The sequence below is a fragment of the Amblyraja radiata genome, chromosome 7 (assembly GCF_010909765.2).
Source record: "Amblyraja radiata isolate CabotCenter1 chromosome 7, sAmbRad1.1.pri, whole genome shotgun sequence".
Classification (NCBI taxonomy): Eukaryota; Metazoa; Chordata; class Chondrichthyes; order Rajiformes; family Rajidae; genus Amblyraja; species Amblyraja radiata.
In genome coordinates, this window is record NC_045962.1 from 64,924,380 (window position 1) to 64,938,023 (window position 13,644).

General features: G+C 38.1%; 1 protein-coding gene across 1 annotated transcript in view; it reads right to left on the reverse strand.

Moving 5' to 3' along the window:
• lrp1b (LDL receptor related protein 1B) overlaps positions 1–13,644 on the reverse strand; it is a 1,292,371-nt gene that overhangs the window by 607,234 nt on the left and 671,493 nt on the right. Inside the window, exons 19-20 of the mRNA XM_033023505.1 lie at positions 5,170–5,250; positions 726–893 (exon numbers count right to left, since the gene is read on the reverse strand). Of these exons, the coding sequence (XP_032879396.1) occupies positions 726–893; positions 5,170–5,250 (249 nt within the window). The remainder of the gene's footprint in view (positions 1–725; positions 894–5,169; positions 5,251–13,644) is intronic.

Below are 13,644 nucleotides of genomic sequence, written 5' to 3' on the forward strand. Positions count from 1 at the left end.
CCCATGAATCCTTGCATTTTTCAGAATACCGACCTCGCTTATTAGCCTTCAAACCTGTACATCTTTGGTGTGGGAGGAAACCGGAGCACCCGGAGAAAACCCACACAGGTCATAGAGAGAATGTGCAAACTCCATGGACAGTTTAAAGATGTTTTGAAATATATATATATTTGGCACACTACGGAGCTAGGGTGTTACAAATTTTATTTCTACACTTATTTCATATTTTGAAATTACATTCGAAGTTAAATAGGCAGGTTTACATCCGTGTTATTTATGCCCCAGGGCATTTTTTTAGGTCTACATCCAGTCCCTGTCAGCTTTTGTAATTAATCAAACGCTGGAGATGATTCTCTATTTCATTATGACAACATCTTACATGACAAAGCCTGCATTGGTGCTACAGGATTATATATTTGCATAAAGTGAGCACAAAGGTGTTTAAAGGAGGAAAATCTGGCAGCAATATTTTGATGCTTCACAAAATATCTTGCAGTCTAGCTAGGTACATAAATTTTGATAACATTCTGTTTGTGTTGCTATTGTTTTAAACACTGTTTTTCTCCTCTCCTTGCCAGTGCATCAAAAATGAATGTAGTTCAGCCACTTAAGAGAGGAAGTACATGACTGCATATGTATGGCAGTGAATATTTTTGCATATTTCAGTCTTTCCCTAGATATTGCAGCTTTTGAAATATACAAACCTCACCACTCAGTGCACAGACCTGGTTCAGTACAGTTGGCATTGGTTTCATCACTGAAGTCACCACAGTCATTATCTCCATCGCAGATCCAGTGCTCAGGAACACAACGACCATTGGTACATTTGAACTGCATGTCAGAACAAGAAGGGGAGCAGCCCACCTCGTCACTACCATCCCCACAGTCATCGTCTGCAACAAATAAAAAATGATAAACTCACTTAACACATACATTATAAAGAATTTTCAACAAAAAATATTTGCAGTTTCACAGATGTCCATCCGAACCTTGACCAAATTAAACATACGTTATGAGTGGAATGTCAGCAACCTATTGATTTAGATTATATCACAACATACTCCGATCCTGTTCCTGTGCTTCCTGGCATCAACAAACAATGATTGAATGAATGAATACTTAATTGTCACATGTGACAAGTCACAGTGAAATTCTTTGCTTCCATACCTAAGGTATGCAAATATTTGCCACATAAGGGCGCTGGCAGTTACAAAATAAGCACACAGTATCTGCTTTGTTCTCCCCCTCCCCCCACCTCCACGCCGGGTTCTTCATTGGTCTTTCCTCCCCCTCATGGCGGTCCCCCTATGCCAGGTCCCAAACATACTATTATCAGTATTTTTTACCATCCAGAGTCATTGATTAACTTTTTAACATTACATTGGGCATAAAGAGCATGATCCATTAGCTTAACTGAGGTTTAAATGTATGTGTCATGGACTGCTTTACATCACCATCTTTAATATTATAAATCATTGGGGAATTGATAATAACTCCAAGCAAATTCTAAGCGATTAAGGTTTCTTTCAGTATTTATCATTTTATTTTGAAGCTATCAATTTGTTTTGGATCAAGAGCAAGAATGGCAGTAGCTAGCAGAATAAAGCTGCAGGATAAATTCTATTCACTGCTACAATCAGATTAAAAATATATAAATTAATTCCTTTTATTAGTCACATTTCAATGCATTTTTGAAAAAGCAAGGTAAAAATCCAAAACGGCCAGAGATGATGCAGTGGATGATTATTTCAGTCTGACGAGGAAGAAAGTTTGGCTTAATAACATTTCATGATGTGAAGTATAGTTTTGTGGAACTGACTGAGGTTTATAATTAAAGTGCTACAAAGGTACTAGTGATGTGAATACCAACAATCCTAAATGCTGCAATGCTAAACTAACAATACTAAAGAGAAAACAAACTGGAAAGCGGAGAAGGAAACTGAAAGAGGCAAGGACAATGAGAATCAGCCAGTGGCAGAGCAAGGGTGCCCCGACAATGGGGTCCAGGTAAGAAAGCTGTGGTAATAAGATACATAGGGTGTATTACAACAATGTTAAGATGTCGAAGATAGTCATAAAAATCTGGACACTAGTCTGAAGAAGGGTCTCGACCCGAAACGTCACCCATTCCATCTCTCCAGAGATGCTGCTTGTCCTGCTGAGTTACTCCAGCATTTAGTATCTATCTTCGGTTTAAACCAGCATCTGCAGTCCATTCCTACACAATGTTAAGATGTCTAAAGTTGTCAAAAAGCCAAACCTTAGCATTTCTAACAGGGTTGTTATTCAGTATCATCCTCATTTTGGCAAAAAGGAAAATGTAGGTTGGATGGCATTGCCAGGAAAAAATCCAAAGGGAGGAGTGTTGAATCAATCTGCATGGATGTAAAAATTACCAGAGGGGATATTAATGATAGTTGTCTAAATATCTCCAAATAAATAGCTCCTATGTAAGGGACAGCTTGATACAGGAAATTATAAATGCATTTTAAAAATGTGCAACAATAATAATGGTAACTTTGATCTACACAGAGCCTGGCCAAAACAAATTTGAGACTATCGGGAGAACAGAGGATCGAGCACACTACTCTGAGACGCTCCTGTGGTTGAAGGTCATCAAGGGAGAATTGTTGTGTCCAAATCATAATTATTTAGGTCTGCAAACAATGAAGGCAAGGATCCAATTGTATAGACCCATTTCCCTGAGTTTGATGATGTTTAAGAAGACAATGGCATTGAACGGCAAGTTTACTCAATAAATGTACATGTTCTTATTGTCTAAGTGGTCCAGTGCAGAGTGGAGAGCCAGTGGGATCTCATCGGAAGAAGCGTCTGAAGAAGGGTTTCAGCCCGAAACGTTACCTATTTCCTTCGCTCCATAGATGCTGCTGCACCCGCTGAGTTACTCCAGCATTTTTGTGTACCTTCGATTTTCCAGCATCTGCAGTTCCTTCTTGAACACGGGATCTCATCGGATACAGATGTTACCAACCTAATAAGGAAATGTGTGGAGGAGTGTGTTTGAAGCCTTGAATGAACAAGGAGGTCTGCTGAGGACCAGATGTCGGGCATTCAAGTCTGGCAATGTAATGGGCCTGTCCCACTTAGGCGATTTTTCAGCGGACTGCCGGTGACAGTCAAGTTGCCGGCAGTCGCCTGAAATACCGGCAACTGGAATGGCGACTGTCAGAGTGGAACAAACACAAACACATTGTTTCCTTCACCAGCCCGTTAAGCAGGCGGGGGACAGGGCAAGCGGGGGGAGTCTTGTCTAAAAAATTCACATGGTGCAAAGCCAAGGTGAAACAGACACACACAGGAAGGTTGATGCTGTAAAAAGACAGCTAAAGCACAGTGTACGGTAAGTCCTTTAAAAGAGGGGGGTAAAGGGGGGGGGGGGGGAGAAGGGAGGAGAAGGAATGGAGACAACTGTTAAGAAGCTAGATATACACGGCTGTGAAGCTCGGCGGACATTAACATTACCGGTCGGTTGTCCTTGGTTCTGTAAACTACTGCTTACCTTTTTTTTCCCAATGGGCCAATGAAATTCACCGGTCAACAACGGCTCCAATGTACGAGAACCTCCGAGAACCTTCGACCTCCTGGCAACCCACTACCACTGCACCTACGGCACGTGAATTCTCGCTACTCTCCATGGCGGCTTCATTCTGGTTGCTGCAAATTTTTCAACATGTTGAAAATTTCACGGTGACCATAATAAGGCCACTACTAGTTCCCAGAATGCGGGAACTTCTCACGACCATGAAGGCGACTACCCAGCAAACACCCGCGAACACGTGGCGACCATGTGGCGATCGCATAGTCTCTTGCAGTCGCCTAAAAAGTCACTTAAAAAGTCCCCTAAGTGGGACTGATGCATGAGGATAAGAAGATTTTATTAATATTGAGTGGTAATGATTAGCTACTATTATTTAGTTGATGTATAACTTTTTAGGGTGCAGTTCTTGGAAGGCTTCACTAAATCTATAAACTGTGGATGTGGCTGACAAGGAGGCATTTATATCCATATCTATATAGCTTATTATTCTTGACATGGAGATAGGTTAGCGACCTTCTTAAAATGCAGCAGTCATGCTGCTGAAGATATTTCTGCAGGGTTGCCTAGTTTCGGGTATAGGTTTCGGAATTTATACCCATTAATACAAAGGAGTTACAATATATTTCCACGCAAGTTGTATGTGTAGCTTGATTGAAAATCTTGCTTAAATTAACATTTGACTTGTACTGTAAGCACCAGAAACATGTGAAAGAATGAATGGATTTTTGAACAAAGCTATCAAATACAGGCACAATCAAAGTAAAATTAATGAAAACTAACTAACATTTGGAGATACATTTCAAAAAGTTTAAAATAAATTTATCTTGTCTTAATGAAAATATTTTAAGGTAAAATAAAGAGAAATAGTGCTTCAAGGAATGGATATTTTTTTTAAATCAATTGCTTCTTCTTCCACTTATGTTAGAGTAGGACCAACGTGAATATCAAGACTTCAATCTTTAATCCACATTCTTTGATACCTCAAACTCATAAAAATCTATAAATCTGTTTTGAAAATTTGATTTGGATCGGAGTTTGAGAATTTCTAAAAGAGAGAATTATGATCGTTTTCATTCATTATGATCAGAATTCACTCCAAAATGGTTTTAAGTTTGCACATGTCCCACACTATTCATTTTCCCATCAGAAGTAATGGTTTATCTTTATGTACCCAATGCAATATTTTTTATCATGTTAAATCCACACACCATCATCAAATCTCAAGTGAAAGCCAGCCAACTGTATGGAATCTGTTCTTATAATGTATCACCACATCAATTTGTAATAAAGTTGTACTGTTACCCATTTCACAATTCATGTAACCTGGGATAAAATTTAAATGTTTGATTGTGCAACATTTATTCCATCACTCTTGATACAATCATATGGGAATTCAGTAATTATGAAGAAATGTTGCACAATCACATTTACATTTTACAGTTCTTACAGTTCTTACATGACAAAAATATGTACACTTAAATTTATTCTTTAAGAGGAAGAAATTATTCATTGTAAATCTTTATTTTTCAATCTATGTTCAATGAAACAAGTGAAACAATGAAACATTCAATGAAACAAGTGAAAAATCCTTGGTAATGCCTTCTTGTTACCTGAGTCACATCGCCATTTCACAGTTATGCATCTTCCATTATTACAAGTAAACTGTATTAGGTAAGTGCAGGTAGGAAATGCTATTAGAGACAGAAAAAAATAATATTAGATTGAATGCCCTATGAATAGTTTCTTAAAATAACTGTTAATTTATTTCACTTTATGTTTTCGCTTTAAAAAAAACTAATTTCAAGTCATTTCTTTACACAGCCACTTTTTCAAGCAAAACAAGGCAAGCCTCAAAAATAAATTGCCGTGGAACGTGAAAACTATGTTTTTTTTTTGTTTGAGTAGCAAAGATATTTGAAACTGAGTTCACTGAAATGCCTTTGGCTCTGGTTGACTTGAAATGTTTACAACCTAAATGTCACATTTTTCTTCCGACGCAATATAAACAGACCAACTTTCCTTTGAGCAAAAACTGCCACCATTTCAATGCTCTTTCCAGAATATGGTTGACATATCCTGGAAAAAACAAACTTGCATTTACATCATATCCTCAATCTGCTCGCACTATATAACAGTCATCCTTTTTTTTTTTTTTAACCACAGTCACTTATGTAAGCAGATGTGATGATCTATTTATCCATTGCAAAGTTGCAGAAAAAGAAAAGTTATCTTTTAATTTCAGTCATGTTGGTTGAGATCTAGATGCCAAGTAGGACAAGTCATTGTTTTTCTTATTATGCAATACGGTCCTTTTTTTAAAATCAACAATCACATTCAGTGAAATAGACTAAAGCAATTCCAGAAGACCCCCCAAATTCCTGTCTAATATGGAATGTTTAAAGCCCGCTGATATAGTCCGACAGGGACTGGGTTTAAATGAAAGTGTATTGATCATTTTAATTGATCATAGGATTGGAAATGTTACTGTTATCAATTAAAAAGTATCAAGGATAAAATGATCTCTAGCCATTTTACAGTGGGCAATTATTGCAAATTTCAGGCCAGCATTACCTTACGATTACCATGTTACTGTTGCTTGCCGTCATATTATCTAATAAGTTGGAAAGCTAATCTGACATTATTTTTGATTAGCTGACCAGAGTTTAATTCTGTTTAGCACCCCTTATATTTTATTTTATTTTGATTATTCAAATACAAATCCCTAACAAAGCATAGCTTGTACAAAGAATATCACCCCTCATCATGAGTGTGTTCAGAGCTAAAATAGCTCTTCACAACTTATTAATGCCACTGTAAAATCATGCCAGAACTGTACACACCACTACAATCTAAATAGAAGCTATCTTTATGCAAAATTAAACACATTTTAAGAAATATTTGTTACTAAGAGGAATTCCTTATATATGGGTTCCTCAATAACATAATTTTATTTTTATGTTACAATTATGTGGCTTCATTAGGAAAGATTTCTGATCTATCAAAATCTCCAAATTATATATAAAATATATATTCACCATCCTTCTTGACATAATGAGCAGAGAAAATCTTTTCCCAGGATAATGCTTTGTTTAGATGCTTAAAAAGGCTTCCCCTAATGAGATAACCTCAAACTAGCTTTAGAAAACAAAAGATCACCCATTTAAGATGGAGATGAATAGAAATTCCTTCTCCTAGAAAATAATGAGACTTTGGTATCTGAGATACTTATTAATGACAGAGACCAGGCCTGTGAATGTAAAAAAAAATGATTCAAGGCTGAACTAGACAGGCTTTTGGGGAGTTAAATGCCATGGAGACTGCACAAGAAAGTGGAGTTGATATCAAGCTCAGATCTGCCATGATGTTATTGACTGTAAGAGCAGGCTTGAAGGAACATGTTACCTACCCCTGCTGTTTTTTTCTTATTCTTGGATTGAAATGAATTGAAAGATATTGTATGGAAACAGGCCCTTCAGTTCACTGACCATCGATCAACCATTCACATTAGTTCTATGCTCTCGCACTTTCGCATCCACACCTTACGCGCTGAAGGCAATTTTATAGAAGCCAATTAACCTATGTACCCCCATGTCATGGAATGAAGGAAACAAGAGCACTCGGAGGAAACCAACATTGTCATAGGGAATAATATTAAAGAACTGCAGATGCCGGTACAGACCAAAGGTAGACACAAAATGCTGGAGTAACTTAGCAGGTCAGGCAGCGCCTGTGGTGAAAATGGATAAGGGATGTTTAGATTCAGAACCCTTCTTCACTCAGTCATAAGGAGAACTTGCAAACTCCACACAGATAGCAGCCAAAGTAAGGATCAAACCTGGGTCTCTGGCCCTGTGTGACAGCAGCTCTACTAGCTGTGCCACTGTGCCCCGACTTCTTTGAACATATGAAACAAATAATTGTCACCTTGGTCAGCACAAACTCAATGGGTTGAATGCCCTCCTCCTATGCTGTAGTAAATCTTAACTTTGAACACTCCAGCTAATTAACCTGCTTGTAAACCATTCACAATCCATTGGGAAATATGAGATATAAAGCATGGAAGATAAAATCATATTAATAAAAGGAGTGTTGATTTCGCTGAGGCAGATGGTCAAGTTATTAACCGAACTTAACGCCTTCAAAAACACAGATGCTCGGCTAACTATCAAAATAATCAGCTTGAATGCTAATGTTATGCTGTGTGAAATTTGGGCTATTTTACCCCAAACATTCACAGTTTGATAGGCAGTTGCAGCTGATAGTTCAAATTGGAAATGGGACAATCAACATGTATCAATTAAAAGTTGGCAAGAAGAACTCATTAGCAACCATAACTGTCTATGCTTTGAATGACTGCTAGTCAATTCTGCTCATTAACTTCATCCAAAAATAAAATTGACGTAAAGCAAATACATCAAAAACCTCAGTGCAATCATCTGATACTGCTATTTCAGATCTACAAGGTGTCTCTAACCACCATCTGCAAGATAAATTAATTCGACAAATCTATTTTTAAGTCCCGAAAGCATAATAGGTTAACAGACCTCCAGCCAAAGCTATAATAAGACAATTAGAGAACAGCAGCTTGAATTAAAGGTGGATTCTTCATTTCCTGAATCATTTATTCTGACAGACATGCAGGGAAAATTCAGAATGCATTAGATCAGGATTGGATTCACAGGATCCAAATTGACAGTCAAACTGAAATGATTAATGGCCAATAGAATTGCATTTGCCTTTAGTTAGACATATCCTTCCCCATTTAATTTAAGGGCCAATTTATGCCAAAAGTTCTGGCAGTTTAAGATGAGTGAAGAGCAAGTCCCAACTTAACCATTCAAATTGAAGAATTCTTCAATGGTCAAGTGCAAGCCCAAAATAACTAGTATAAAAAAGTATATCATGACATTTCGAGTCGAGACCCTTCTTCAGACCCGAAGGCCATTCAACAGTCTTGAATTGAAACATCACCGATCCCTGGTTCTCCAGAAATTATGCCCGACCTGTTGAGTTACTCCAGCACTTTGTATTCTTTTGTGTATTAATCAGCATGTACAATTCCTTGTAAAGTTTTATTTTTTGTCAATTGAGATACAAAAGGAGAAAACAAATAAGGGTGGTACAGTGGTGCATCTAGTAGAGCTGGTGCCTCACAGTGCTAGAGACTGGGGTTCAATCCTGATCTCAGGTACTGTTTGTGTGAAGGTTGCACATTCTTCCTGTGGTCACATGCATTTCCTCTGGTTTCCACATCCCAAAACATGTGCAGATTTCTAGGTCAATTGGCCTTTGTAAGTTCCCCTGAGTATGTTGGGAGATGGATGCAAAATTGGGATAATATTGAACTGTTGTGAACAGGTAATCAATGGTCAGTGTGAACTTGATAGGCCAATGTATCTGTTTACATGCTGTATCTTTCAAACAATCAACCAATGCATCAAAAGGAAATAGGCATTGGATTTAATACTGTTAAAAAAGATTGAAAGTAAAAGTGAACTTGAATTTCCAATAACACTAAAAAAAATCCACAGCAATTAAACTCTGGAAGAATGTGACACTATGTCCAGTTCCAAAATGCTTCATTAGCAGGAATTAACAAGTGGCAGATCATTAAAAAAAACCTTAACAACTAACCCTGCCAATTAAATATATGCAGACCTTCAATGGCTTTTAAAAGGCTTTTTTTGTCTGAATAATTAGCAATTCTAGCTTTCTATGCCATTTAATTTATATGGCCATGCAGGCAACTGATACTCGATGAACAGCAATGGTGACAAGTTAGTTCCCTAAAGATATCAGCAAAGCAGCATCAGCACTTTAGCATCATATTAATTTACTCTCCTCATCTTTTTATGACTCAAACTATTACTTTTTTTTTTAACATAATCTAACAATCAACAAGTCATATCCAGAGAAAGGAATGTTTTCACTTTTGTGGATTCTGCCACATACATGTGATGATTTGTGAACTGCTCCATGTAAGATATTGTTTGATTGTTCTTCCTCCATCATTGATCCAAATCCACAAAACCTGTTAACATCTTGTTACAGATAAATGGTTAAAAAAGGTTCAGAGGGATATGTGCCAAACAAGGGGAAAGTGGGACCAGCTTAGATAGGGCATGTTGATCGCAATGGACGATTTGGGATGAAGTGCCTGTTTCTGCGAAAAATGCCATGATTTTATCTTATTGATTTTCCTCTCCAGATTTTGTTATTGTTTAGCTGTATCTACAAACCATTTTAACATCCCTCTTGTTAATCAGGCAGATAAATTCTCCTTTCAATATTACTCTTGCAAGCATTGAACATTAGTCTGCCTTGATTTAAAAGGTCAGTTTTATTAGACAGGGGCCTTCAGACATAATGCTCTAATTTGTTTAAAGAATTATACTTTGATCTTATAAGCCTGCAACACTTCTGTTTGATATGTTAAGTTAAGCAGCATAATGTGTAGGAAATAATTGTTTGTGAGCTGAGATGATGCAGCAAAGTTAGGAGCGCTGCATGAGCTGATGCTGTAAATGTGGCAGTAAACTGGTATAAAATCTGGAAAACATGTTTGTGTAAGAGCTAACTCTGGTGGCTGAACCAGTTTCAATTTCTGGGGGAGGAAGTAACAGCACAAAGATCCAATTTCTTGCAATAATACCTCATTCTTGTATTCACTCAGATGATGATCAAGTTTCCATGAAACAGATGTAAAAATACATTAAGTACCTAACCTTGGTTAATACAGAATTGATTGCTCAGTTAACAAGGAAATTGCTAATTGATAATTTTCTCACTGAAACTTTTCTCCAGTTTTCTGGTTCATTTTGCTGTTTTAACCAGGTCACTGAAGAAAATCGATTTTTCATCTTGATTGATCTTACTATGTATCCAGAACAAGCAAGAGAGGTTCCCATGGCTACAAATAGACAACAATGAGTTGTTATTAACTACCTCCTAACCTCTTTTTTTCCCATCCCCTCCAGACCAAGGATATTCACATAATTGAGTGAAATGTCCCTTTAATTTTTTGGCAGCCAAGCAAGGAAGAAATGAATAAACACTCAGGAATACATGCACAGATGTTCTAAACTCAAATCTTATTTGCACTTAGGGCTTGACATAATTATGAGAGGATTACTGCGATTAGAACTTGTCAGCACAGACAATCAACAATGGTTTCCTTATGAATTCCATTGATTTAGAACATGTATTGCATAAAATACATTTGCTGTTAAAAGATCGATTATATTACTTTCAACCATGAAGAGGACTGAATTAAGGGGAAACAAAGACTAAAGGGCCTGTCCCACCAGCATGCGACGAGCACGACCTAACATGGTCGCTTGAGCCGTACGGCCTCGCGGGGCCGATCGCACTACGATCGCCAGAGCCCAATGGAGTTGAGCGGGGCTGGTCCCGACATCACGCGGGGCTCCAAAAAACTGACATTGTCCAAAAATTCCGCACGGCAACGGCCTGTCGGCTGCAGCCGCATTGAGGCCGTACTCAGCGCCTCAATGGGCATACGCAGCGTCTTGATGCCGTACGCAACGTTTTGACGGCGTACGCCTAGCGTGTGGTATTGCGCGATGACGTCACCGCCCGGCGTGCCGTGCATGCGACGTTTAAATTCAGTCGGCCCGCCTCCTGCCCAGCTGATTGGTGAGTATGATGTCGGGACCAGCCCCGCACAACTCCAGACGGCTCCGCAGTTGGAAGTGGGACCGGCTCCGCGAGGCCTTACGCCTCAAGCCACCACGTTTGGTCGCGCTAGATGCATGCAATCGCATGCTGGTGGGACAGGCCCTTAACAGATTACAAACGAAGATTAAAAAAAACATATTACATTGATGACTTGCTTGCCCTAGATAGTTTACTTGATCAACTAATTTTGCTCAATTTATTCAAGTCATTCAAATGTTATCTTTCAACTTTGTATCAAGGCAAACATTGAATTAAATATTTGATCCTGATGAATACATATAATCTGTGGATCTTTCCTGATCTGTAGATCAGCTATTATTTCTATTGAAATTACCCAGATTGCGATCCTATCCCCGATAGATAATTACTGAGTAAATCATCATAATTTTTTTTGTGTTACCTTTTTATTTGTGCACCAGATTTAGTCATAGAATCATACAGTGTACAAATAGGCCCCTTGTCCCAACTTGTCCACGCTGACCAACATGCCCCATCTGCACTAGTCCCACCTGCCTGTATTTGCCCCATATCCTTCTAAACCGATCCTATCCATGTACCTGTCCAAATGTCATTTAAACTTTGTGATAGTATCTGCCACATCCTCTGGCAGCTACTTCCATATGCCTACCACCCTTCAGTAAATGTCCCCTCAGGTCCCAATGAAATCTCCCCCCCCCCCCCCCCCCCGTCCCCCATCCTTACATTGAATCCTCTACTCCGGGTAAATGACTGCATTAATCCAGATGATTAATCGTCCTCCTGCACTCCAAGGAATAGAGTCCTAGCCCGCTCAACCTCTCCCAAGAGTCCTGGCAACGTCCTCATAGATCTTCTCTGCACCCTTTTCATGTTAACGACATCAAGTTAAGATGATTAAATTAAGTATATCAAAATCATTATTGGAATAAACTATTTGCCATAGCAACGAGCGTGGGGAATTTTGTTTTCCATCTAATTTTCATTTCAATTTCAATGTATTAGAGGTGTAATAGAAGAAGCTATCTGAAAATTCATATTCAATTTTATTCGATCAATGGGAATGAAATTTGAGAAACTTCAATCCTATATCTTGAGTTTTCAGTACGGACAGGTTTGGAGGGATATGGACCAAACTCAGGGATGTGGGACTAGTGCAGCTGGGACATGTTGGCTGGTGTCAGCAAGTTGGACTGAAGGGCCTGTTTCCACACTCTATCACTCTATGACAGCTTTTGGCGGCTTCACATTTGTAAGTTGAAATAAGGGACTGGCGGTATGCAAGAGGAAATATCGTATTGTTGCATTGGTTAAGTTGCTGGAATTGAAATCCAGAGGCCCGCAGCAAAAATCTAAAGATCTAACCTAAAATCTCACCATGGTAGCAGTGGATGTTAAATTCAGATAATACACTGGAATTTGTAAAGCCAACTTGTGCCTAATAATCATGACCACAAACATTGTGATAATAGATCATCATTAAAAGCCTTTCTGGTTCCTAATGTTATTCAGAAGAGAAAAGCTACCAACCACCTAATCTGGTCTCTAGACTCCAAAGGTGGAACAAACCATTCTGTCCAAAGATAATTAGAGATTAACAATAAATATTGGTCTTGCTGAAATCTTGGGGAAAGAATAAATCACAAAAATTAAATTCTCCCTTGCGTGTGCAACTCTTGCGACCTCAACCCTTTATCTCCAGCATGCGCTTTCAATTCGAGGGTTTGGTAGTTCTCAGTTTATAGCAGGTTTTTTTTTCATTCATGAGATAGAGTCTACTATAATGAAAGCAAAAATAATGTCCCATTAGGAAGCAGAGATGCAATCGACAACGAGGTTTTGACTGACTGCTGGGAATTCCAAATACCAATTTGTTGCTGACTCTGAAAGACATTCAAAGCTTCACAAGCAACTCTGTCATCTAAATTGCTCCAGGACCCAAACAATGCTTCAGGGTTTATCTCCCTCTGTGCAAAGATAGATCCTTTAGGTCTGCCTAGCATTACCAGACCATAACATGATTATTCTCATTTCTTTATCTGAAATGATTTTTTTTTTTTTGCTGTTTGGTTTATGTCATCAATGTAACAATTTAAATAGCAAGTGAACAATAAATCCCACTCATGTTTACCATCTCTAAAATAATAAAATAACATGAAATCTACTTTTAAAGGTCACAGCCAAGGTTTTATAAAGACAAACATAAATCACTTCTGCTGCAACAAATTCATTCTTTTTTCTATTACTTGATGCCATTTGTGGTGATTCTTATTCAACATATAACATTGAAATATAACACCTGAAATAGGATTAATAATGTGTTTACAATCTATTGAACATGTAAAAATGAGCAATTGAAATTCTTTGTGGTAATATTTTGTTTGGTTGGGACAGTTAATTTTTTTTAATTT